The 26,328-nt window shown below is 39.1% G+C and overlaps 4 protein-coding genes across 4 annotated transcripts; 1 reads left to right on the top strand and 3 right to left on the bottom strand.

The window, feature by feature from the left end:
- Positions 1-1,122: 1,122 nt before the first annotated feature.
- LOC138199410 (sialic acid-binding Ig-like lectin 13) lies at positions 1,123-7,382 on the bottom strand. Its single transcript, XM_069151469.1, has 8 exons — positions 7,345-7,382; positions 6,975-7,050; positions 6,288-6,659; positions 5,335-5,637; positions 4,980-5,240; positions 4,788-4,875; positions 4,517-4,574; positions 1,123-4,232 (listed from the first exon to the last, which is right to left on the bottom strand). The coding sequence occupies exons 2-8, from the start codon at positions 7,015-7,017 to the stop codon at positions 4,002-4,004; spliced, it is 1,356 nt and encodes a 451-aa protein (XP_069007570.1). The 5' UTR covers positions 7,018-7,050; positions 7,345-7,382; the 3' UTR covers positions 1,123-4,001.
- A 7,904-nt stretch (positions 7,383-15,286) lies between these two features.
- On the top strand, positions 15,287-18,268 carry LOC138199189 (homeobox protein Hox-D3-like). Its single transcript, XM_069151126.1, has 4 exons — positions 15,287-15,704; positions 16,823-17,226; positions 17,316-17,456; positions 17,972-18,268. The coding sequence occupies exons 1-4, from the start codon at positions 15,287-15,289 to the stop codon at positions 18,266-18,268; spliced, it is 1,260 nt and encodes a 419-aa protein (XP_069007227.1).
- A 571-nt stretch (positions 18,269-18,839) lies between these two features.
- LOC138199188 (transmembrane 9 superfamily member 1-like) lies at positions 18,840-21,327 on the bottom strand. Its single transcript, XM_069151125.1, has 3 exons — positions 21,312-21,327; positions 20,795-21,068; positions 18,840-20,042 (listed from the first exon to the last, which is right to left on the bottom strand). The coding sequence occupies exons 1-3, from the start codon at positions 21,325-21,327 to the stop codon at positions 19,649-19,651; spliced, it is 684 nt and encodes a 227-aa protein (XP_069007226.1). The 3' UTR covers positions 18,840-19,648.
- Positions 21,328-23,302: 1,975 nt separating this feature from the next.
- On the bottom strand, positions 23,303-25,339 carry LOC138199187 (sialoadhesin-like). Its single transcript, XM_069151124.1, has 5 exons — positions 25,267-25,339; positions 24,719-25,114; positions 24,068-24,370; positions 23,704-23,973; positions 23,303-23,373 (listed from the first exon to the last, which is right to left on the bottom strand). Exons 1-5 carry the CDS (start codon positions 25,337-25,339, stop codon positions 23,303-23,305), a joined length of 1,113 nt encoding a protein of 370 aa, XP_069007225.1.
- Between the last annotated feature and the right edge of the window lie 989 nt (positions 25,340-26,328).

Genomic DNA, 26,328 nt, shown 5'->3' with positions numbered 1-26,328 from the left:
ATATGACAGACAAAGGTATATGAGGATATCTGATTAACATTAGCAAATAGGATTACTTTAAATATTTCCTTGTTAAATTATCACAAAATATAAGAAAAACACCAAACATTTAAAATTGAAATATCATTTTAAAACTCTAAATCATGTGAACAAACGTGTGTTGTGTCTCTGACTACTTCTCCATTCAGAGGTTTGGGACTGACATGCAAATTACAAATCGCACAACAGCACTGTGTGAGGTTAGCATTATCAAGAAGGAAATAACAGATATTTATTAAAAAAAAAAAAAAAAGCAGCAGGACGTGGAGGTTTGGGGTTTCTCTTCTTTGAACTGTTGGCTGTGACAACTTAATTTTCATGTCCAGGCTCCAGTTCCTTTGAATTCACATACAATCATCATTTGTATTAAAACAAAGTTTAATATCATTTATATTCAAATATAACCTTTGACCTGCTCTCACCTGTTTTACTCTGTGAAAACACAACCAAACGAGAGGTGTTTTGAGCATCTGAAGGTGAATGCTCTTCTGATTTATAGTCATCTTAAACTTCAGATTAAGTTCATACAACGACAGATCATCTGGTTGTAAACAAAGTTAAAAACATGGAGTGTCTTTTGAGCGAGTGGAAAGTTTCACAATCTTCATCCACTGTAATTTGCTACCAGCTGTTTTTCCACATCTTTTTCTTTACATTGAGTTTAATGTCTTTCAGATCTCTGCGTGCATTCACCCTAAACTGATGTAAAACACCTCCAACATGAAATGTACAGTAGAGTGTATCCCACTTGCCATTTTATTCTTATTTTACATGTCTTTCAACAGATGAAAATATAAAGGGTTATTTTCTGTTGATCATGCTGTTTATTTGTCCCTGACAAATATATGAAATTAAGTGAATGAAATAATGTTCTATAATGTTGTAAAATCTCAAAGTTAAAGCCTAATATACAGTAATAATCATAGTTTACTGGGGAAAAATGGAAATGGCAAATTGCGTGGGTTTTCTCCAGGATGCTCCGGTTTCCTCCCACAAGCCAAAAACACAAACCTTATGCTAACTGGGAACTCTTTAATTAAAATCAAATTAAAAAATGAATCAGATTTCTGCTTGTGTCTACATCTTTATTAACAATATAATTGTATCACATTATGGCTTTTAGTTGATTTAAAAAAATAGGACTTTTGTATAAAAAACCTTTCATATAACTAAGTAAATTACGTGCTAACATGTCCATAATGACCATGCTACCATGCTGACGGTCAGCACGTATTATATTTGCCATATTTAGCATCTAAGTTCCTGTGTTAGCATGTGTTAGCAGATAAAGAATCTAAGATGATTAATTCAAAATGAACCCGAGCTCAACGTCCATCCAAATGAAAAGAAAGAATTTCCTTTGGAGGGTGGCCGATGCAACACGAAAGCAATGTTGACACGATCTACTGACATCTGCGAGAGGTCTGACTGACGTCAGGGTGATGTAGAAATGTCACAGAGAAACTGGCTATTGCTGAAAGAGCGGGCAGCAACGTCTGATACGCTGAGGCGATGAGCAAACGATCCAAATACAATCATTTACCGACACATTTTGAATACACTTCCGGCATGTCACGGTGAAAAGGCTGACATGGAAAACTTGTCTGACAACAGTTCACCATTTACACATCCAGCTGTTACGGAGCATTCAAATTAATTTGGAATTCACCTTAAGTTCTACTTATGTTCTTCCCAAACTACGAGGGTGGATCAGGAAGTTCGGAGACTGCTCCTGCTGCGCGCCAACGATGCACAGCACCGTGACATGCGCAGTACAGGAGGAATGTATAAATGAGTGGGTGTTACAAATGTACAAAAACTCATACATCAAATGTCACTACATACACGTGTTCATGGAACATGAAGGCATAGACACATTCATAAGTCCCAAGTTTTATTGATTCAAATTCAATATTTACTTTTAATATTCAGAGGAATCAAACTCATCCACCTGTTGCACTTAAGCTGTAAATGTCTCCTTCAACTACTTTCACGGGTCCATCTGTAAACCAGGTGAAGCTGCTGACGGGGGACGGGGAAAAACTCTCTTTTAACAGGAAGAAACCTCCAACAGAACCAGGCTCAGAGGTTGGTGGCCAGAGAAAAGAACAGCATAGCGATCCAACACAATACGATGTCAATGTCCCTGAGATAATCAGACCGAACAGGAAGCTCACCTGAAAGACAGAAGACGGTCAGTAACTTATAGACGTCACCAGATTGTTCGACAGGGCTGGATCAAATACAACAAATAAGATATATCAAAATTTACAGTACCGGGTCACAGAAACCTGCCTATAACTCTTAAACCTCAGGTTGTTGCTCAGATATATTGTACAATATGGAGACGGTCAGCAAACATTCCTTCCATGTCTCAATGTACAGAACAAAAACACCTTTCTTTTGTTGTTTTTTGTGAAATGGACTTGAACCCAAAATACACAAGCATGCAGTGACTAAAATGAGTGTCTACATCAGCAAAATGATTGTGAATATGATCCGCATATGAATAAGTGATAACACGACTTGAGGAACCACTTTCAAACACCTCTCAGCTGTAGGTTATCCATCTAAGACCTGGTGGTGAAAATACTTCTGCTTCTCAGTTGGATTGTAAAATCAACTTCCCTGTTTTGAAACACCGTGACAGACAGTGTTTTTATATTAGAGCAACATACTTCACATAACTTCACACGTTAACTGCTCATTTCCTGTAGATATTTCACGACTCACTATAAGCCTAAACGCTCTTTAATATTTGCAGTATTAGATACGTAAATCACAACAACAGGAATTATTCATAATGATATTTTAACAAATTAAAACATTAATGTCATGTGGCTTTTGCAGACTTGTGAATCACAACTTTATCACCGCTGCTCTGCACTGATGTGATAACAATGCTTTTTTTAAATGGAAATTATTTTATTTGTCTTATTAAACATTCACCATTAAATAAATGGCATGATGTTTTGCTCCAAAATGGATTTTACAGAACCAGCAGTGTGCTGGATGTACTCATGCTGAACATATACTCACACAAATAAGTACTATAAATGCTTCATTGCCTTAAAGACAATTTTTTTCTCTTGAAAACTACAGTTTTATATACAAAGAAACACCAGGAGACGAAAGGATACTAAAAGAAATCAGTCCAGTCTCAGATCATTATTTAAGATGCAGCTGTTTTCATGTTATTCTAATTTAAAAATTTGCATTTCAGGCAGGAAGAAGCAAGTAGTTTAAGTTTTTACGACAAAGATCCAGAGGACAGTGTGGGGAAAAGCTTACAAAATGATCTGTGATAATACAAATTAGAAAAGGAGGGAAGTGAATTTATCACGTTTACAATATTGCAAAAGGTGCTTAGAAAAGGCTGATGTGGGAATACGTTCTTTAAACTGCCCGAGGAAGAGGAGTGAGCTGGAAACAACCGACCACTCAGGTTCATCAGCCACACGAAGACAAACCTCATTGTGTCTGATTCATATTCAGAGCAACATCTTCAGCATCAAAACAACATCATGTCTGACAAATCAGGAACAAGACAAGTGGATGGCGCAAGGTTTGCACAATATTACACTTGAGGTAGATGAAACGCACACAGGATTGTTTCTAAGGCATTTAAGACATTTGTCATAAAACACGTGTTTAACAGATGTGTTGAAGAACTACAGAATTTGTATTTCTACCATTTATTTCTAAAGTTAAAGAGGAATTTTACCTCTGGAAAGAGTTATGTTAAAAACAAAAAACTAGTCTGTTTATGTTGTGGAAAAATAGATCGCTAAATATGCATGACGACAGCTGTGAGAGGTCATCTCACACATCGGAGCACGTTAATAGCTGACATCAAAAAGCTGCAGGATGAGATGGATTTGGGCAGTTTGAGCCTTCATTATAGCTTAAAAAAAAAAGGCATATTTACTTTGAATCCTACACTTTTACTACAATTCTCATTTTTACTTAACTTGAGCGTAGAGCTCCTCCGGCCCTTCAGCGGTCTGCACTGAGCTGTCTGCTGGCTCGGACACTCTGACCTGTGCGTACACCAAATCTTGCTGCTGTCCGCTGTCCTGCACAGACTCAGAGGACTTTTCAGGTCTCAGCTTGGAGAAGTCGATCTCTCCATAATGGATGGCTTCTTCGTCTTCCTCTGTTTTTCTCACCGTCAGCTCTGCACCTGTTTGACTCTGAAAGGAGATGAACTGTTGTGAGTAGTTGGACGTGAGTCTTAGTCCAACTTTTATGAGAAATTGTAACAAAATATTTTATAGTGATCCACGAGAGCTCAGAAATAAATTGTCTTGAGTGTCACAGTTTGCCACAGTGGATTTCTAAGAGGATGTTTTGTCACATTTGTCGTGTAACTTCATATTTGTGCTCACAAAGTAACTCTTAGCACTGCTCAGATCTGTAATCTAAGTGAGTTGCATCTGTTTAAGTAGAAATACAGTAAAGTAGAGTGTTTTCCCACCTGACTCTGTGGTACAGTTGAATTTCTCTCTGTTTTCCGCTTCCAATAAATGAGAATGCTGCAAGATAAATAATCAGTGAAACATCAGGATTACGGTCCGTTGGGTGGTGTAACTACAGGAGGACAGAAAATATGTCCCAGAGCAGGTTTATCACACCTCAGATGTTTCCTGAGTTTTAGAGTCAAGCAGCTTATTCGGTAAATAAATGTCAATGTTTCTCTCTGTTCTACAAACTGATGCAAATTAGCAGCTTTAATTTGTGATACTCACCAAACACAGACAACCAGGCAGATGACCAAAATGGACGCAATAATTCCTCCATAAACTGGTGCCTCATGTAGAAATCCAACAGGCAGAACTTACACAAACATGTAAATGGTGATTAGAAAACTGACAGACACATTGCTGAAGCTGCACTTTTCACAGATCAGAACGCGTAAACTTAGTCAGCTCAGTATTTACCTCTGATGTTAAGATTAATTATTGATGATGTCTGTTCACCAAGATCATTTGTGGCCACACAGTAATAAACTCCTTCATCTGTTGCATTGAAGCTGTAAATCTCTCCTTCAGATACTTTCATGGGTCCATCTATGCTGTTCTTGAACCAGGTGAAGCTGCTGACGGGAGGCTTGGCTCTGCTGGAGCAGGTGAGATTCACCGAGCTGCCTGCTGACACCAAACCTGATGGACTGATGGATGCTGAGGTGTCTTTAGGAGCATCTGAGGAGAAAGTGACAGATTTTATTCATTAGAAACAGCTGACATGAATCATGACGTGCTGACAGGATCCAGTAACAAACTCTGGTCGTCTCACATGAAACATTGAGAGTCACTTCTGTCTCTGCTGTCTTGAAATCTCCTTCATTCACAGGATATCTGGCAGAGCAGCTGATGTTGTTTCCATCATGTGAGTCTGACAGAGTGACGGCCTCCTGGATTTTAGTTGTAAAGGTTCCATTTGTGTTTTCCTCCATGTTGTTGTGAGAGTCTTGTTGGAGAGTCCAGGTGAGTTGAGGAGGGGAGTGTGGACAGGGAGTGAAAGCTGAGCAGGTGATAGTGACAGACTTCTTCTCCTTCAGATCACCTGAGATTTCAATTCTGGGTTTCCAAGGAGAATCTGTGGTTTCAAATACAGGTTTACACTGAAAAATACAGTACGAAGAACAGCAGACCAACAGATTGCAAATTAGGCCTAAACACAATCTGGAGGGAAGGTCATCAGTTTTGTAAGCATTGGTTTGTAAACCCAAGTATTGGCAAAATCACCAAAGATCACCGATACTATATAAATAGTCCTGTAGGGGATATGAATATGTAAACCTCATTTCATGGCAATCCTGCTCATTTAATATGTCATTGTCACGGTGGTGCTGGAGGAAAAGTGGAGGATCAGTGTTTTAGTTTGGGCCCCTTTCATGTTTATGTATACGAGTTGTTAGCGGATCCACTGGAGACATTTCCCCTCTAAACTTCAGATATATTTTAGTTTGGACTGAGGAGATGGACTGACCCACAAACCACTAAACGATGCTGTTACCAGTGTCCAGTTCAGAAATTACTGTTGAAATATTACTAACTATGGGAACCATTACTACTACAAAATAAGAAAAAACATTATAAACACACGGATCACAGGCTGATATCTGTGACATTTCAATCCCACTGATAGTGTTGATAATCCTCCAATAGATTTTTAAATTCACAGTAAAATGTTCATGTTTACTGTTGAGACCACCATAAAGTTTGAACTGTGAAATGTTTTCTCACCTTTAACTGTAATTTGAAGAGGATCACAAACAGCTGTTGCACGCGCAGAGTTACTGTTCTCTACTCTGAAGTAGTATTTGTCGGTGTAACTTGTTTTTAAATTAGAAAACAGAGTGGTGCAGTTTTTCTCTCTCAGGTTTCCGATCATTTCCATTGGATAGAGGTGAGCTGGCTCACCACTGTTGAAAACCACATTCTCCCTGTGAGAATTTTTCATCCACAGTCCAGTTGTTTCTTTTGTGTTATCAAAGTTTTTCTTTGATGAAAAACTGAAGCTACATGGGATTTGTAAACAGGATCCACTCAGTGCTTCCATCTCCTCTGGTGCAGTCATGAAGAGGTCTGCCTGAGGGTCACAAGCAGCCACAACACCTGTAAAATATTTCAAAATGATGAAAACAACTCTCTGATGTACTTCAGAAGCAGAGTGAGTTTCATTATGATCTTGTTTTCACTCATTCATTTCTTAATGAGCAACAATAACAACCTCTCATTAATCCCCCACAAACACGACCCCAGTACTGACCAACCTACACCCACCAAAACATCTCCAGATACTTCAGCAGGTATGGACACAAAAACTCAGGCAACAAATAGATCATAATATTCACTAATGTTTTGGCAGAAAACATTATGTTTTAAGTTGAAACTCTAAATGAAATAAAAGTGAGTGAACAAACAGCTCACCTGAGAGGAAGAGGACCCTCAGAAACATGTTGGCTGTCACCATGTTCACAGACCGGACTGCCAACAAACTAATTTCCTGTTTTCACAAACACACAACAGATTATTTAGAGATATAACTTTTACATATCATTTACATTTACAAACTAAACTTATACTTCACATCCACTTCACTTTTAATCTACTGCTGCTTGTCAGCATGTTATCAACAACATCTGCAGAGATGCACTGGGACATTTTATGTAAATGTAAAATGATACCACAGATATTGAACTAAAGATAACATGTTTTTGAACAAATCAAATCACATTCAACAATTATAATACATATTTATTTGTGCCGTTCATAAAGTAGTAAACACATTTTGTCTTACCAAACAAGCTCACATCAAAGAACCAGCAGCAGTGTTATGATGTGAACAGACAATTGATCTGATAGAAATTTCAAGTGAAGTGCAACACACCAAATAACCAACTTCCCTGTTTAGCCGGTGTTGCATCAAACCAAGTTGACTTCCTATGATTCAACACTACCTTACAGGTCCAGTTGGTTTTATATTAATGCAAAAAGATGACAATTGACTCGTACTATTCTTTGAATCATTTTAGTCACATGACTGAATTCAAGACTAAATACAATGTAGAGGTTTTACACATTGTAAATCACAATGATAAAGATATTTTCACAAAGTAAAAGATGCTGCTCACATGTTGAAACCTCCTGTGTTTTTATCGAGTACAGTCACTGCTGCTCCGTCACTGCGGCTGATGAAATGATCTCAGTGTTGAAACAGTTTTCTTTACTTCAGATGCGAGGCGCAGGGAGTCCTAGTCCCATGATAAAATTACTATCCAACCCACCAGACTCAAACTGACCAGCCCCAGTCATTCTGATATCTTTCTAAAACATTTTTGCATCACTTTGTTTCAGGGGAATCCAAGTTTTGTGCACTTAATTTAGTTGACTTCTTGTTCATTGTCTGTTAGGATGCTATGTAGTCTCGACGTGAGTGTGAAACCTGAGTGCTGCTTAAATTCAAATTCAAATTTGATTTGTGTGCTTTGTCTAGAAGGCTCATAGCGGTGGAGTTACGCCGAGTAACAACATGATTTAGAAATGGTTAGCATTAAACATTTTTTAAATCAAAATTATTGAATTAAATCTACAGAATACAGATACACCTTGAATTAGTGTCTGGTGACTCGTAGGGTTTTTATCAAAAATTTTAACATTTGAAATAAAATTTCTGTTTTTCGTCTATAATTAAAAGCAAGGAATATGTAAATATTGTAAATTAAGATTTGGACATGAATGGATTCTTGGTCATTAGCTGATCATAGATATTAAAAGCAGCCCACACCTTATGATATCGTAATCTGATATTCACAAGATCGGCCAAGAAATTACACAGTAGGCTATATAATATATTATATACCATAATATAGAGTTTGTACCTTTGTATTAACTTGTGTGTAACCTGAAATTCCTCCATGCTGGAGAGCCTTTTTGGTTAGCAGATATTACAGGGAGGAGAGAAAATCTGATTAAAAGCGGTCAGATTAACTCATCAAGTGATGCAATCTAAAGTGAAATCGTCTACAAAAACATTACATCCCTTTATTCCGTAACAGTTAACAAAGTTAGATTTTTCTCTGGCTTTTCTGAGGAGAATCTGTGGTTTCAGATAAAACAGATTTTACACAGTAATATAAATCACATTTACTAGACACTAGACAAATAACAAAGACTTGGCCAAACACTGTAAATTATTTGATCCTACACCTAAAAAGTGATGATAAATGTGAAGGATTGAAGATATTAAAATCAAAGATTGTTTAATGTATACTGTGTCCCAGCAGGATCTTCACTGATACTGCTGATAATCCTACGGTTCATGTTTAATTTCACAGTGAAGATTATATTCATGGTGTTTGCTCTTTTAAATTAAAACATCTTTTGATTTCACTTTTTATTCTGAACAATAATATAATAGATTAATAAAAACAAAACTTTGTTACCTTTAACTGTTATTTGAAGAGGATCACAAACAGCTGTTGCCCTGAATGGCCAGTTCATAATTCTGAAGAAGTATTTGTCTGAATGATTTGTACTTAAATTAGAGAACAGAGTGGTGCAGTTTGTTTCATTCAAGTTTCCAGTAATTTTCATTGGATATTTGGAAACTTTCACACTACTGTTGAAAACTACATTATTTTGACTGGTGAAGATATTTTGATTATTTTTAATCCACACTCCAAAGATTTCTCTTTTGCTGTTAAATGATGATGTCGATGGTGTCGATGGTTTTGGTGTAAAAGAACAAGGGATTTGCAAACAGGATCCACTCAGTGCTTCCATCTGCTTTGGTGCAGTGATGTTGAGGTCTGTATTATTAAGACAAGCAGCCAAAACACCTGTAAAATCAGAACAATGGTTAATACAAGTTCTTTATATATAAACTACAATCCTGCAACATGTATGAGTCCTTTAAAAAATGTCCTTTCAAATATTAGAAAGTTTCAATGATGCGAGTCTGTAAATAAAAGTGAGTGAACAAACAGCTCACCTGGAAGAAAGAAGACACTCAGTAACATGTTGACTGTCACCACGTTCACAGACAGAGCTGCCAGGAAATTCATCTCCAGACTGGAAAAAGAAGAAAACCATGTTGTATTTTAGTGTCTTAATCAAAGAACAATTTTAACAAAGTATTGACATTTTTAAAGCAACATCAAATTCAGACATTCAAACCAGAAAATTTCCCCAAACAATCAGATGTTTGTGTTAGAAATGACGATTACTAACATCTGTTGAAAGTTTTCAAAATTTCAAAATCTAAATAACCCAAATTGACTTCTAGATGTTACAGTTTCAATTTTACAGAAGCAGCCGGAAATGTATTTGTGATTTATTTCAGTAAAACTAATTCATAAAATTTAAAATTAGTTTTCGCTCAGGTGAAAAAATAAAAAAATGTAGTTTTCTTACCGAATGAATCTGCAGCTCAAACGGAGAAAGAAGTTGAGTTGTTCAGCCGCCGATCAAATAACCAACTTCCCTGTTTGTTTGCTGTCATGTAAAAGCAAAGAGACTTGTTGTTCCACGAAGTCTTCATCCTTCCTGCTCCGACTCTGTCAAAGAGGAAGTCACCTTTTTGGGGCATCTTGAGCTCAGCAGGGTGTGAATGACGTATTCATTCTCAAACATGGTTTTAATCACATGTCTGACCTTCATCTGTCTGCTGAACAGTAGATTTAACAGTCAGATGTGTAATATGTTGAACATGTTTAGTTTAGTTTGAACGAACTGCTGTTTCTTCTGCAGGAAATCTGTTTTAACATGAGTGTAACTTGTGTTGCTTTTTAAACTCTGCTAACTAAAGAAGATTTATATTTGTAGTTCCCTGTTAACTATTGATGATTACAAGGATGACAGATTATAAATGATTGAACTATGAACATTTCAATGTCTCCTGGTGACACAAACTGCTGACTTTAGCATCAATGGCATCAAATCAAAGAAAACAAAACTCTCGTTGATGCTACGTTTCTTATATTTAAATGAAGTGTGTTTTGCTTTCAAAGCACCTGACGAGCTTGAAGGAAAAATGACTGACTGCAGATCAGATGAGGAATTTATTGAAGTTTTCTCAGATGTTAATGAGAAATATTATTAGAAAAAGTTGAGAGCTGTGAACTTCATGCAGCGCAGAGTTAAAGTGTTTGATTATTTTTCACTTGCCAATAAATTTCAGCCAACAAACAGAAGCAAAGTCTTTCATATAAATGAATAAAAACCAAATGTGATCAATAGAAATAATTCTTGTATCGACATGATGAAGAAACTTATGAAACAACGTGGCTGCAGTCACAGTGAGAATCCTGCAGAACACAAAGAACCAACTTCCTGTTTACTTGAAGGACTCAACTTATTCTAATGAAGTTATCATCATTCATCCAACCACTTCTCTATGACACCTACACACACACACACACACACACACACACACACACACACACACACACACACACACACACACACTCAATTTATATTTGATAACGTTTTAGTATCAAAACTACATTAAACTTGCACCACACCGACTCACTGAACACCTGAGCACCGAGGATTCATGTCTGTCAGCAGATCAGTCAGTAAACGTACACTTCTTCTTCTTCTTCTTCCTCTTCTTCTTCATGCTCTTCATCACCAATATGTACTTTTAACTGTCCTGTTGTCAATTATTGTAAACAAAGAAACACAAAGTGAGGAAATTGTTTTAACCTTAAATGTATTGAAAGAAACGTGAATAGAAGACAAAACATGCCAAATTTACAGATTATTGATGAAGATGTGTTTAATTTTGAGTTTGCTCCATAAAAGGAAGAAAACATGAACTTTGTTTGAGCTCCACAGAGAAACAAGAACTTTATATTACAAAGATTTTATCTTAAAATGTTCCTCTTTAGTTCACCTTCTACAAAGCAGTATTATGTCATATGTACAGGCCTGGATGATGCTGCAATCCACTAAAATATCATAAATAACATGTGCAGACAGAAATAAGAGATAAAGATAATAAATCAGTCCGTTGACGAAGAGCTCGACATCTTCCTCCTCTCCTTGTAGCTTCATGATGCCTGAACCTCGACCATGTTGACAGAGTCTGCTTCTTTTGTGTCCTGTTGAAACCAACACACACACACACACACACACACACACACACACACACACACACACACACACGCGCGCGCATCATTTTAGCTTTAATCAGGTGTTTGTTACAGATACACCTTAAATTAGTGTCTGGTCACTCGTAGGATTTTTATCAAAAATTTTAACATTTGAAATAAAATTTCTGTTTTTCGCCTATAATTAAAAGCAAGGAATATGTAAATATTGTAAATTAAGATTTGGACATGAATGGATTCTTGGTCATTAGCTGATCATAGATATTAAAAGCAGCCCACACCTTATGATATCATAATCTGATATTCACAAGATCGGCCAAGAAATTACACAGTAGGCTGTATAATATATTATATACCATAATATAGAGTTTGTACCTTTGTATTAACTTGTGTGTAACCTGAAATTCCTCCATGCTGGAGAGCCTTTTTGGTTAGCAGATATTACAGGAAGGAGAGAAAATCGAATTAACAGTGGTCAGATTAACTCATCAAGTGATGCAATCTAAAGTGAAATCGTCTACAAAATTCCCTTTATTCCATAACAGTTAACAAAGTTAGATTTTTCTCTGGGTTTCAAGGAGAATCTGTGGTTTCAGATAAAACAGATTTTACACAGTAATATAAAGCACATTTACTAGACACTAGACAAATAACAAAGACTTGGCCAAACACTGTAAATTATTTAATCCTACACATAAAAAGTGATGATAAATGTGAAGGATTGAAGATATTAAAATCAAAGATTGTTTAAAATATACTGTGTCCCAGCAGGATCTTCACTGATACTGCTGATAATCCTACAGTTCATGTTTAATTTCACAGTGAAGATTATATTCATGGTGTTTGCTCTTTTAAATTAAAACATCTTTTGAGTTCACTTTTTATTCTGAACAATAATATAATAGATTAATAAAAACAAAACTTTGTTACCTTAAACTGTTATTTGAAGAGGATCACAAACAGCTGTTGACCTGAACGGCCAGTTCATAATTCTGAAGAAGTATTTGTCTGAATGATTTGTACTTAAATTAGAGAACAGAGAGGTGCAGTTTGTTTCATTCAAGTTTCCAGTAATTTTCATTGGATATTTGGAAACTTTCCCACTACTGTTGAAAACTACATTATGTTGACTAATCCGGATATTTTGATTATTTTTAATCCACACTCCAAAGGTGTCTCTTTTGCTATTAAATGATGATGTCCATGGTTTTGGTGTAAAAGAACAAGAGATTTGCAAACAGGATCCACTCAGTGCTTCCATCTGCTTTGGTGCGGTAATGTTGAGGTTTGCAGGACAATCAGCCAAAATGCTTGTTCAGAGTCCTCCTCTCCACCACCTTTTCCAGACTATCCAGTTTGTAGCCAATGATGAAGCCTGCCTTCTTAACCAGTTTGTTAAGTCTGTTGGTGTCTCAGGCTCCAATGCTGCTCCCCCTCTCCCCTTCCCTTTCCCTCTCCCTCTCCCCTCCCCTCCCCCTCACCCCTCTCCCCCAGCAGACCACAGCCATGTACTCAGTTCAGCTGAGCCTGGTGAAAACAACATTAGTTATGTAACTAGTAAACTTGTGATCAGGGGTTAAAAGCACTAAAGGTTTGTGTGCTGCCATTGCAGGAAATTAAGAGGAGCTCCATAGCAGCTGCTTGGTTTGCCTGTTCAACATTGGGAATACAGCAAAACTCACAAGTCAATGTTGGGGACATTGAGTAAAGTAGTTAAGCAGGTCCTTAATAATGTGAATGTTGTGAGTTTAGGTACAGTTCATTTATTGTTAAAGAAGAGGGCTAAATTAAAAATGGTTTACCTTTATCAATTGTTGCTTTTGTTTTTTGTAACTGTTTTTGTGTTCCCTAACCTGAAACATATTTAAAATGAGTAAGCTGAATCAATGGAAGTGATTGGCTGGAATGAAATCCCCCACATACCTGCTGACAACACCCACCACAAGGACAGTTAAACAGGGGGGGCCATTCCCCAGTTCCAGTGTATTCATATTCAAATGAGCCAGACTTCAGTTAGAGATGTCCCTTACCCTCTCCTTTTGATCACTCTCTCACACCATTACCTTGAACCATGACCTCAATACAGACAAGGAGGGTGAGTAAAAACACACATGCTGGGTGGTAATGATCACTTTCACCTATTAGGTTAGGTTAGGTAGTTACTTTATTAATCCCCAAGGGGACATTTTTTTGCTACAGCAGCAGACATGAAGCAATAAGATAATATTCCATCTTTCTGAAAAGTTTTGCTGATGGCGGAAAAAAAATGTCCCCCATGTCAGGAGAGAAGGGAAGCTGGTTTGACTTTCTGGTTTAAACCCACCCTCATCAAATATCCATGCTTGTGATCCAGAATCTATTAATCTGCAGCTGAGCCTCCTGAAAACAAAATCAGTTATGAAACTAGTAAACTTGTGATCAGGGGTTAAAAGCACTAAAGGTTTGTGTGCTGCCATTGCAGGAAATTAAATGTGAACATTTCGGGGCCACCAGGAGCCTGGAATGAAATCCCCCACATACCTGCTGACAACACCCACCACAAGGACAGTTAAACAGGGGGGGCCATTCCCCAGTTCCAGTGTATTCATATTCAAATGAGCCAGACTTCAGTTAGAGATGTCCCTTACCCTCTCCTTTTGATCATCCTCCAATGCTGCTCCCACCCTCCCCTTCCCTCTCCCCTCCCCTCCCCCTCACCTCTCTCCCCCAGCAGACCACAGCCATGTACTCAGTTCCAGAGTATTCATATTCAAATGAGCCAGACTTCAGTTAGGTTAGGTTAAGTCATTACTTTATTAATCCCCAAGGGGAAATTTTTTCACTGCAACAGCAGACATGAAGCAATAAGATAATATAGAATAATAAAAAGCAGTTATAGATATTAATGCATCATTACCCTCTCCTTTTGTTCATCATCTCACAGTTAATTGAACCATTACCTCAATACAGACAAGGAAGGTGTGTAAAAACACACTCTGGGTGGTAATGATCACTGTAACCAATTCCATCTTTCTGAAAAGGTTTGCTGATGGAGGAAAAAAATGTCCCCCATGTCATACAAGGCAGGAGAGAAGGGAAGCTGGTTTGACTTTCTGGTTTAAACCCACCCTCATCAAATATCCATGCTTGTGATCCAGAATCTATTAATCTGCAGCTGAGCCTGGTGAAAACAAAATCAGTTATGAAACTAGTAAACTTGTGATCAGGGGTTAAAAGCACTAAAGTTTTGTGTGCTGCCATTGCAGGAAATTAAATGTGAACATTTCGGGGCCACCAGGAGCCTGGAATGAAATCCCCCACATACCTGCTGACAACACCTACCCACCACCCTGGTGGTTAAACATGGGGGGGGGGCGAGTCTCAGGAGGCCGTACCAAATTGTGTTCATATTTAAGGAACGATTCTTAATACACCAGACTGTGACCAGTTCACGCATCAGAAGATCTTATCCAGTTGGATTTTATTCTTGTTCCAGGACCCACTTCAGGAGGACAAATCCAGTTCGATCTTCATGTATTGATGCTTCTGAGGACTCCTTGGACGGTTTGGTGCCAAGACTTGAGCTGCTCTTGGATTTGAGTTTTGAGGTTTGAGTTTGAGTTTTTATCTCTGCAGAAAATTGGTTGGATGGATGAGCTCCATAAGCTGGACTTCACTACATTTTACAGGACCTATATGTACCCCGGGATGTTAAAGCAAAACCAGGAGCAGACTCAAAACAACATCACCAGCTGGGATGAAACCGGATTCCCTGACATGAGCAACTACAATTTCGAAGAACTGCAGGCGTACTACGACGCCGTCGACACAGCCGATATCAACAACCCTGTTACGCAGGCGGATTTCCCGCTGGACAGCCTGCACCAGCAAGCCAAGAACGGCCAAAACCTCCACCAGGGCTCCGGGGTTGTTCATCTCAACGGCGCCCAGGCCGGCAACATGTTGCTGCCCGGACCGCACCAGGCTCCCTACGACACACGGGAAAACGAGGCCAAGCAGACCAGGAGCGATTCAAACATCTCCATGGAGGCCCAGGTCTCACCAGGTATGTATCCAAAACCGCAAACTAGAGTCAGTCCACCCGCTGCTATTTTCATCATTTTTGTCAGTGCTTACATTTCCTCCTTGCATGCTGAGGGCGCCAATTTCTTCCTGGAGTTACATTGCATGACATTACGTTTCATTTAGCTGACGCTTTTATCCAGAGCGACTTACAATAAGTTGACCATGAAATCCAGCTGAGGTCTATCGTTGTTTCAGAAGGGTTTTCAAATATCCCGCCAATTATTTCTCCTTTCAAAAGAAAACTGGCGATATCTGGTGGCAGAATGTGATAGTGGCGACAAAATAAGTGCAGCAAAACGTTAGAAATAGTCCTTTACTGTAAGTACCGAAAGTGCAACGAATATAGAAATAGTAGCAGTAAAATGTACCATGATATTATTTGATATTACATTACATTACATTTCGCTGACGCTTTTATCCAAACGCGACTTACAATAAGTGCATTTCAAACATGAGGCTACAAAACCCAGAACAACAGGAATCAAGAAAATACAATTTATTCAAGAAAGCCAAACTACAAAGTTCTATCAGTAAGTGTCATTTTAAGTGTTATTAAAGTTCTCCTATTCAAGGGATGGGCAGCACAGTGGTCAGCATTGTCTCCTCACAGCAACAACAACAACAAAAAAAGGTTCAGGGTTTGAATCCGGTCCTGGGCATTTCTGTGCAGAGTTTGCATGTTCCCCCTGTACTTGTGTGGGTTCTCTCCAGGTTCTCCAGCTTCCTCCCAACACCCAAAAAACATGCACCTCAGGTTAGATGGCACTGCGCCAATGGCAGCCTGCTGCAGCAGCCCCCCCTCCCCCCCCCTCCCCCCCGCAGCTGTGGGCAGCTACTGGTAAACAGTGAAGAGGGGGAGGAAGGAGGAGGAGGAGTAGTAGTAGTAGTAGTAGTAGTAGTAGTAGTAGTAGTGGTGGTGAATTTAGGAGGTTAAAGACCAGAGCTGCTGCATTCTGGATGAGCTGATTCTGGATTGAAACAACTCCTAGATATCTAAACAGTGACCATGACACACTGCTTTTTGTATTTTGTTTCTCTTGCAACTCACTACTACTACCACCTTATTGACTTGTGCTCACTGTTCCCCTTTCTCTTCAGAGTCCTGGGCCTCTGGCAGCAGCCAAGGGGGAATCCTTCCCCAGGCAGACCCCTCCTCATGGTCAGAGAAAGAGCTCTTTGAGAAGGAGCTGCTGACTTATACCACTTTATGGGACTTAGTGGCCAATGATCTTGCTCTGGACTCACCACTCACAGCCCCAAAAGAGACAAGGACTGATTCTGCTGATACTACTGATTCTGCTGATACCACTGATTCTGCTGATAAGACTGATTCTGCTGATAGGACTGATACTGCTGTTGTAACTAAACCCAAAGGAAAGGTGCGCACAGCCTTTTCAGAGGGTCAGTTGAAAATGCTCATCCAACGCTTCCATGTTCAGAAGTACCTCTCCCCGATTGAAATGAAGAACCTGGCTGAAGTGACTGGGTTGACATACAAACAGGTGAGAGGATTAATAAAGGTTCCTGCATGACAATCACAAAGACTTCTAATAGATCTTCTAATCAGTGTTTGTTTGAACTTGTTTTGTAGGTGAAGACCTGGTTTCAGAACCACAGGATGAACCTGAGGAGGCGTCAGAAGGACACCAGCTGGGTGGCGGAGCGCTATGCCATCTACAACAACGCCCCGCTTCATGGACCCATATTTAACATGCCCTCACACATCCCACCTGTAAGTACCTCCCGTTATTTCAAGCACTGGTCGACATATGCACTCAGGATGTTTGAGGCTAAAGTTTGTCCGGCCCGGGTTTCTTGTTAACTGATAACAGAGAAACGGCGGTTTGGACATAGAGCAAGACATCCAAAATGGAGGCCGAACCATAGTCTGGTTACGGCCTTAAAGGCGAGATGAAACAGTCAAATTAGATAAGCTTTGTAAATGGGATATGGTTGACCATAATATTATATAATTCTTAATGTGATAATGGTAATACTCCAACTAATTACATATGATGCACATTACATGCACGACTAAAAGCGGCTGCATTTTATACAGAATTTGAATCTCACTGAAGTGAGAGATGATTTTTTTTTTTTGACTGAATATTTGAAGGTTAACTAACTATATTGCTTATTTTTTAATGTTCTTCAGTTAATGGGAAAAAAAATTCCAGTATTTTTGTCATATTGTCAAGAATGTAAATAGTATTATTAATTTTGAAATGCCACTTGTTTGTTTTCCAGTATCAGGGAGGGATGCTGCCACAGTTGCAGGTGTGTTATAACCAGCACATGATGACGGCGCCTCCACAGAACCCGGCTCTCTATATGGGCGCCATGAATGGTCCAGCCGGTTCTGCAGGTTGCTCTTCCTGGCCCACCGGCTCAGTACAGTCTGCTGTGCCCAACACACCCCAGGTGACCAGCTGGCCTATGCCACCTGAGGTCGACCCATGTAATCGCCTCGGTGCCCTTAATCCGCCAACTGTTCCCCCGTCAACAATGTTGGCAACAATATTGGCTTCGAGAGCAGAGATGTGAGCAACCATAACTCCTTCAATCCTGCCATGATGTACAACCCCAGCCTGTAGTGAATTTTTGAGCTCACCAGTGTACACGCTTTTCTGTAAATATCATCTGACTTGTATACAAGAATCTCCTCTAGAAGTTTCCTGACTTGTAATTGAGGTAATTTTTATCCTGCCACATAGGCCTTGTTCTAACTTGTGTTTTACTGAATTTTATTGTGAACTTTTTTTGGGAACTTTTTTAAACTTTTGTGTTTCCTTAACATAGGTCACTGTGTTTTTTTTGCCCTTAAGGTCAATAGACGTGTCCAAGTTAGATGGATCTTTTTTTTTTTTTTTTTTTAATGTGTCAAGTAGTTGCAGTTGCTGACTATGTAATGCTCATTAATTTGTAATCACTGAATTGGAATGCCAAACAAATACATTTGCCAAAAACAATAAAAAATATATATATTTGCCAAAAAAATACATACTACACTATAAGTGTGAGACTTGTCTTTTTTGTTGTTGAAATGTGATTCATGTTGGCAGGGTATAAATACATTTCCAGAAGATAGGAGACAAAAAAGATGTTTGCTGACAAATGTATTGAAAAGCATTTTATTGAAAAGACTATATTTACATCAGAACCAAATTCACAGTCAGTGGTGACCTTAGAATACAATTACAATATTGCTCCCATCACCAACAGCTCTTCAACCTACCAGGCATTGTTCCTCTTATCTACTGCAGGGCTGGTGCAAAACAATGTTATATTGGAACAGGCTGCTATGGTCAAGTGTGTGTGAAGGAAGGGGGTGGGGGTGGGGGGGGAGTATCGGAGCAAGTAACAACACTTGCTGCATAATTGATCAAAACTACAGTGAGTCATCTGTCTCAATAGTTGGTTAATATGGGGACTATAGAACATTTAGCTCCTGTCCTGCTTATATAGATACTGAAGTAGCAACCAGAGCAGGTGATGTCACACTGCATCGTACAATGTATTCAATGCATTCACTTGTGTATCATACATTTCACCCATTCACTCCTGATGGGATAAAATCATCCCTTTCTCCTAAAATATTCCATTTTATCCTTAAAATCCATGATGATCTCACCACCCCAATTGTCCTTCATTTGTCCGTCCACCCAGCTATCCCTTATTCAAAAATGACGGTAGTTCAACTCCCTTCAAATCAAGGTAAAGGCCCCTGTGTCTCCTCCCATTAACACAATAGGAGGTGTTTGTTGTGTGTGAGTGAAAGAGCAAAAGAAAACAATGAAGATTGTCCATGTGTGCGATGAGGAAATATGTTTACAGCTGCGTGTGTGTGTGTGTGTGTGTGTGTGCGTGCGTGTGTGTGTGTGTGTGTGTGTGTGTGTGTGTGTGTGCGTGTGTGTGTACATATGTCTAGTCCATCTTGAGACTCCGGTAGATGTAACGGATAAATGCCAGTGAGGCCCAGAAGGACACGCTGCCCAGCATCAGTGAGAAGACGAGCGCTGTGAGCAGAGAGTAGCCGAAGAACTCTGTGCTCTGCACCAGGCCGCTCATAGACGACCGATTCCTATAGTAGAAAACCGAGTAGACGAAGATGAAGAGGCCGGTTGAGCCGGTGCTCAGCACGCTCCGCCACCACCACCGGTAGTCCTCGCCTGACAGCAGGAAGTAGGTCAGCGCCACCGAGATGCAGGCACCCACTGAGACGAGGATGGCGAAGACGCACAGCAGGATGCCATAGAGGGTGTAGTGCTCTCTGCCCCAAACGGTGGTGAAGATGTAGTACAGCTCCACAGAGATGGCACTGTGGGCAAGAATTCATGCAAAGTAGGCTTTAGTGTGAGAATCTGGAAATTAACAGGCAATATTTTTGTTTTTATTTGTGTGGTTCAATAGTATGAATAATAATCTAAAATGATCAGCCATGACGACACAAACCTATCACTTTGAAGTTTTACTCTCTTAAGCATCTTTCTGAAGCACTACCAACAACAGGCTGCTTTTTGTCTTTGCTTTTAAGATGCAATGATATGAACGACCCTCTCTCCTGATTGGCTGACTTTTGAGTGGCACACGTCCCGGCCAATCACAGATTTTCTTCAATCTTGTTGCTTGCCAAGAACTCCACAGAATGATCGCCTTGTTTTCTTCCACATTAAATTTGGAAAGTGGGCCACACTGAGGATTGACAAGTGACATGATCACAAACTTGTGAAAAAGTTTCTGGATACGAGCGGTGTGTATTTCTCAGTGGACTGACAGTTTTGATGTTTTCACTCTATTTGTAGATGTAGCTTTTTAATATAAAAAAAAGAAAAAAGCATCGGAAATCTAAATTTATACAAATATATATGATACAAAACGGGTCCTTTAAATATGAATAAAGAGTATAAGTTATGAATGAACTTTAAATAGTTCATAAATAATTTGAAGCCCTAAACATGTTGTCTTTTAATCAAATTTGTTAACTTTGCTCTTCATCTTTTTATTTCCTTGCCCTTCAACTGTGCACTCTTGAGAGGAAATACTAAATGCTATTCAATTTTCTGGGCTCACCTGAAGGGTAGGAAGCCGCCGATGGCCATGTGTACGACCGGGTGTTTGTACCAGGGCTGTGTGGGAATCTGCCGGGGGATGTTACGCGTGCGGCACGGCGCCTGGAAGCTGCCAGCTCGGTTCTTTCCCACAATGCCGCCGGTGACGGTGAGGGGGAAGCCCACCAGCACCCAGGCGCCCAGCAGGAGGAGCACGGTGGTGGCCGGCAGAGCCTGCGTGGAGCCGCTCCACCAGTGGATCGAGTTCACTACACTCCAGGTGAGGAACAGAGGAGCTGCAGGAACAAATGACCGAGTGAAAACAAGACCAGCATTGATTTTAATCAGTCCACGTACCGCTGCCTCAAAGTGTTGCAGAGCTGTCTAAAATGTAACGACAAAAAATGGATCCATTACTTGGTAAAGCAGAAGTTGAACTGGCCTGAAGGAATTTGTTTTCAAATAACTTTCTGTTTCTAAAGTACTAGAAAAGAAAGCGCGAATGCTGTTAAAACATTATAGATAAATAAATAATTAACTGAGCAGGCTTGTCATATTGCACAGTTAATTATTAAATACCGCAATAACAAACAAGAGGTGCTCTACCTAGCCAGCCAAAAACTCCAACTGAAAATATGAGAAGAAGTAATCCTTTACGTCTGGTAAAGTCAGTTTATCGCCGATACTTTAAAATAAAAGGAAAAGCCTTTGAGACAGGCCTTGTGATATTGGGCTATAATAAACTCTAACATTCATCACACTTGTTAATCCTCAATGATACGTACAATGCCTGTGGTGAGTCAATGAATAACCTGTGAAAACATTGATAAGTAAAAGAACATTTAGAGCTACAACTGCACAACTGAAGTTTTAGAAACATATTTATGAAGAAACAGATTCAGAACATCCCACTTCTTGCTTGTAGACAATCTAGCAAGGTGCATCCATGTCTTTTATTTCCTCTTCTAAAACAAGGCGTGACACACACACACACACACACACACACACACACACACACACACACACACAAACACACCATTTTAGCTTTAAACAAGTGTTTGTTTCATTGTTAACAGAGACTTCTTATCATTAGTCCCATTTGAATTGTGCACTGAACAGTTGTAGTGTATACAGTTCCACCTAGTGGTAAACCAAAGCGACGTCACGTTTGGAAATGGGTCGACCTGGTAGCATAAAAAAAAGATTTCTTGTACTAAAAGTTACTCCAAGTGACCAAAAATAAAGAAGGTTTTCTAAGAATTTCAACTTAATGTTCAGAGTATATAATTTTAAAGATAAAAGTTATTCACATCATTTTGTGGTGAAAAACTGTGGTGAGCAGGGAGGAGGACTTTTTTTTTGCTAAAGTAAGAGTTATAAGAAATATTCTTCGAACACTGAATGACAGTAAGTTGATGAAACACTGAAGATTATATAATGCTTTGATTATGTTTGTGGTTGAAATCATTAGAAACACGCTCACTTCTCCAACTTAATGCAATAACATAATAACACCAGAATTGAAAATGATCACAGCAATGAGATATTTATCAGTTGTAAAAATGCTGCAGTGCAGCAGTGATGACTCGAGTCTGTCACATCCTTCATCAGCAGAGAGCAAACAAACACTTGCAGCACTTTCACAGCCTCTTAATAGAATGCAGTTCATTTCATTTCCACTGGAGGTCACTGTCCGTTCTGTGCCCGATAACACGGAGCTTTTTATTTTATTAGCCAATCACATCTTTTAGAAGGACGTATCCTACCTAGCAACGGTGTCAGCTACATCTCACTAAGATAAGGGTTTCAGAGTTGCTCTAAGAAGTTTACTAACTCACTCTTAAGACCACTTTGCTCAACATTTTTTTGACGTTTGGAGCTCGCTGAGAGGAACTGTTTGTGAAGATCAGACACAGTATGAACTGAGATAAACAGCAGACAGCAGATAAGTTCTGGATCCAATCTCTCACATTAAACAACACTATGAACGCTGAAGGTAGAACAAACTGTCCTCTTTCTACACAGGAAGCTCGACACCCTGCGCTCACCCCAACTCCCGCTTCTGCGCCCCGGCGGCTCAGTGTCCCATCATCGACCCCCAGTGGGAGAGCGAGGAGGGCGTTCCCATTGACGCCATCATCTTCGGTGGCAGGAGGCCTGAAGTTTGGTGTCGACGACACAGATGAAGAGGTTTTTTTACTTTGACCTCGTAGTAGAATTAGAGGGAAAAAGAAGCAGTAAAAATGTGGAGAATCCTTCTTTTCTTTCTTTGTTTCTACAGGTAGATTATTTCTAATTAGACAGTTTTTATATCCTGGAAAAGCTTTTGAAGTGACTTCAAGTATTTAAGTACACTGTGCACGGTCTGCCTGATGCAACACGATGTTTCTGTCTTCTTCTTTAACGTAATATAAGTTTGAGTCATTACAGCATAAACACCAGTTTCATATCAGCACAAGAACATTTATAACGGACAGAAGCTGTGCAGTAAACATGATGAAATGCTGATGTTGTCAGGAGTCCCTCTGGTCTACGAGTCTTTCAACTGGCAGCACGGTGTGTTCGTCGGAGCCTCGATGAGGTCAGAGGTCACAGCAGCTGCTGAGCATAAAGGTACGAAAATACACATGATGCTCTGTTGAGCTTCAGGTTGATCCAGAATCCTTCTGTTGATGATGTATTTTAAGACAATGGTCAGACACGGACTTTAAATGAACTTTTCATGAATCAAACGAGCTCGACGTCAATCTAAAAACCTGCAGAGGTTTCTTCACCCGTGAAGCTGGAAAAGTTAATAGATTTATTTAAATAAATTGGATTTTCACTGATTTTCTATTAATGTAGTTAAATACTCTATAATGGATTAAAACAAAACATAATTGAACTATACAGCAGCAGAAGAGAAAAGAGCAGATTCAGTTCTGCATTTACCTGCATTATTCTCATGAATCCACGATGACGTCTGATTACCAAAAATATTTGCGGCCACACAGTAATAACTTTCTGTATCTGTCTCATTGGTCGTCTTGAAGCTGTAAATCTCTCCTTCAGCTACTTTCATGGGTCCATCTGTGCTGCTCTTGAACCAGGTGAAGCTGCTGACGGGAGGCTTGGCTCTGCTGGAGCAGGTGAGATTCACCGAGCTGCCTGCTGACACCAAACCTGATGGACTGATGGATGCTGAGGTGTCTTTAGGAGCATCTGAGGAGAAAGTGACAGATTTTATTCATTAGAAACAGCTGACATGAATCATGACGTGCTGACAGGATCCAGTAACAAACTCTGGTCGTCTCACATGAAACATTGAGAGTCACTTCTGTCTCTGCTGTCTTGAAATCTCCTTCATTCACAGGATATCTGGCAGAGCAGCTGATGTTGTTTCCATCATGTGAGTCTGACAGAGTGACGGTCTCCTGGATTTTAGTTGTAAAGGTTCCATCTGTGTTTTCCTCCATGTTGTTGTGAGAGTCTTGTTGGAGAGTCCAGGTGAGTTGAGGAGGGGAGTGTGGAAAGGGAGTGAAAGCTGAGCAGGTGATAGTGACAGACTTCTTCTCCTTCAGATCACCTGAGATTTCAATTCTGGGTTTCCGAGGAGAATCTGTGGTTTCAGATGAAACAGATTTTACACAGTAATATAAAGCACATTTACTAGACACTAGACAAATAACAAAGACTTGGCCAAACACTGTAAATTATTTGATCCTACACCTAAAAAAGTGATGATAAATGTGAAGGATTGAAGATATTAAAATCAAAGATTGTTTAATGTATACTGTGTCCCAGCAGGATCTTCACTGATACTGCTGATAATCCTACAGTTCATGTTTAATTTCACAGTGAAGATTATATCCATGGTGTTTGTTCTTTTAAATTAAAACATCTTTTGATTACACTTTTCATTCTGAACAATAATATAATAAGATTAATACAAACAAAATGTTGTTACCTTTAACTGTTATTTGAAGAGGATCACAAACAGCTGTTGCCCTGAACGGCCAGTTCATAATTCTGAAGAAGTATTTGTCTGAATGATTTGTACTTAAATTAGAGAACAGAGAGGTGCAGTTTGTTTCATTCAAGTTTCCAGTAATTTTCATTGGATATTTGGAAACTTTCACACTACTGTTGAAAACTACATTATGTTGACTGGTCCGGATATCAGCATGATTTTTAATCCACACTCCAAAGGTTTCTCTTGTGCTGTTAAATGATGATGTCGATGGTATCGATGGTTTTGGTGTAAAAGAACAAGAGATTTGCAAACAGGATCCACTCAGTGCTTCCATCTGCTTTGGTGCAGTGATGTTGAGGTCTGTATGATAAAGACAAGCAGCCAAAACACCTGTAAAATCAGAATAATGATTAACACAAGTTCTTTATATATAAACTACAATCCTGCAACATGTATGAGTCCTTTAAAAAATGTCCTTTCAAATATTAGAAAGTTTCAATGATGCGAGTCTGTAAATAAAAGTGAGTGAACAAACAGCTCACCTGGAAGAAAGAAGACACTCAGTAACATGTTGACTGTCACCACGTTCACAGACAGAGCTGCCAGGAAATTCATCTCCTGACTGGAAAAAGAAGAAAACCATGTTGTATTTTAGTGTCTTAATCAAAGAACAATTTTAACAAAGTATTGACATTTTTAAAACAACATCAAATTCACACATTCAAACCAGAAAATTTCCCCAAACAACCAGATGTTTGTGTTAGAAATGACGATTACTAACATCTGTTGAAAGTTTTCAAAATTTCAAAATCAAAATAATCCAACATGACTTCTTGATGTTACAGTTTAAATTTTACAGAAGGACTTAATAGAAATATAAAATGTGTTTTCTCTCAGGTTAAAAATGTAAAATATGAACAAACGTGGTTTTCTTACCGAATGAATCTGCAGCTCAAACGGAGAAAGAAGTTGAGTTGATCAGCCGCCGATCAAATAACCAACTTCACTGTTTGTTTGCTGTCAAGTAAAAGCAAAGAGACTTGTTGTTCCACGAAGTCTTCATCCTTCCTGCTCCGACTCTGTCAAAGAGGAAGTCACCTTTTTGGGGCATCTTGAGCTCAGCAGGGTGTGAATGACGTATTCATTCTCAAACATGGTTTTAATCACATGTCTGACCTTCATCTGTCTGCTGAACAGTAGATTTAACAGTCAGATGTGTAATATGTTGAACATGTTTAGTTTAGTTTGAACGAACTGCTGTTTCTTCTGCAGGAAATCTGTTTTAACATGAATGTAACTTGTGTTGCTTTTTAAACTCTGCCAACTAAAGAAGATTTATATTTGTAGTTCCCTGTTAACTATTGATGATTACAGGGATGACAGATTATAAATTATTGAACTATGAACATTTCAATGTCTCCTGGTGACACAAACTGATGACTTTAGTTTAAATGGCATCAAATCAAAGAAAACAAAACTCGAGTTGATGCTACGTTTCTTATATTTAAATGAAGTTTGTTTTGCTTTCAGAGCACCTGACGAGTTTGAAGGAAAAATGACTGACTGCAGATCAGATGAGGAATTTGTTGAAGTTTTCTCAGATG

The sequence above is a fragment of the Embiotoca jacksoni genome, unplaced genomic scaffold (genome assembly GCF_022577435.1).
Source record: "Embiotoca jacksoni isolate LCO1_2020_lvr unplaced genomic scaffold, fEmbJac1.0.p SCAF_17, whole genome shotgun sequence".
In the NCBI taxonomy this organism is placed as follows: Eukaryota; Metazoa; Chordata; class Actinopteri; family Embiotocidae; genus Embiotoca; species Embiotoca jacksoni.
Note: the sequence above shows the minus strand (reverse complement) of the source record. Positions and strands in the feature narration are given on the sequence as shown.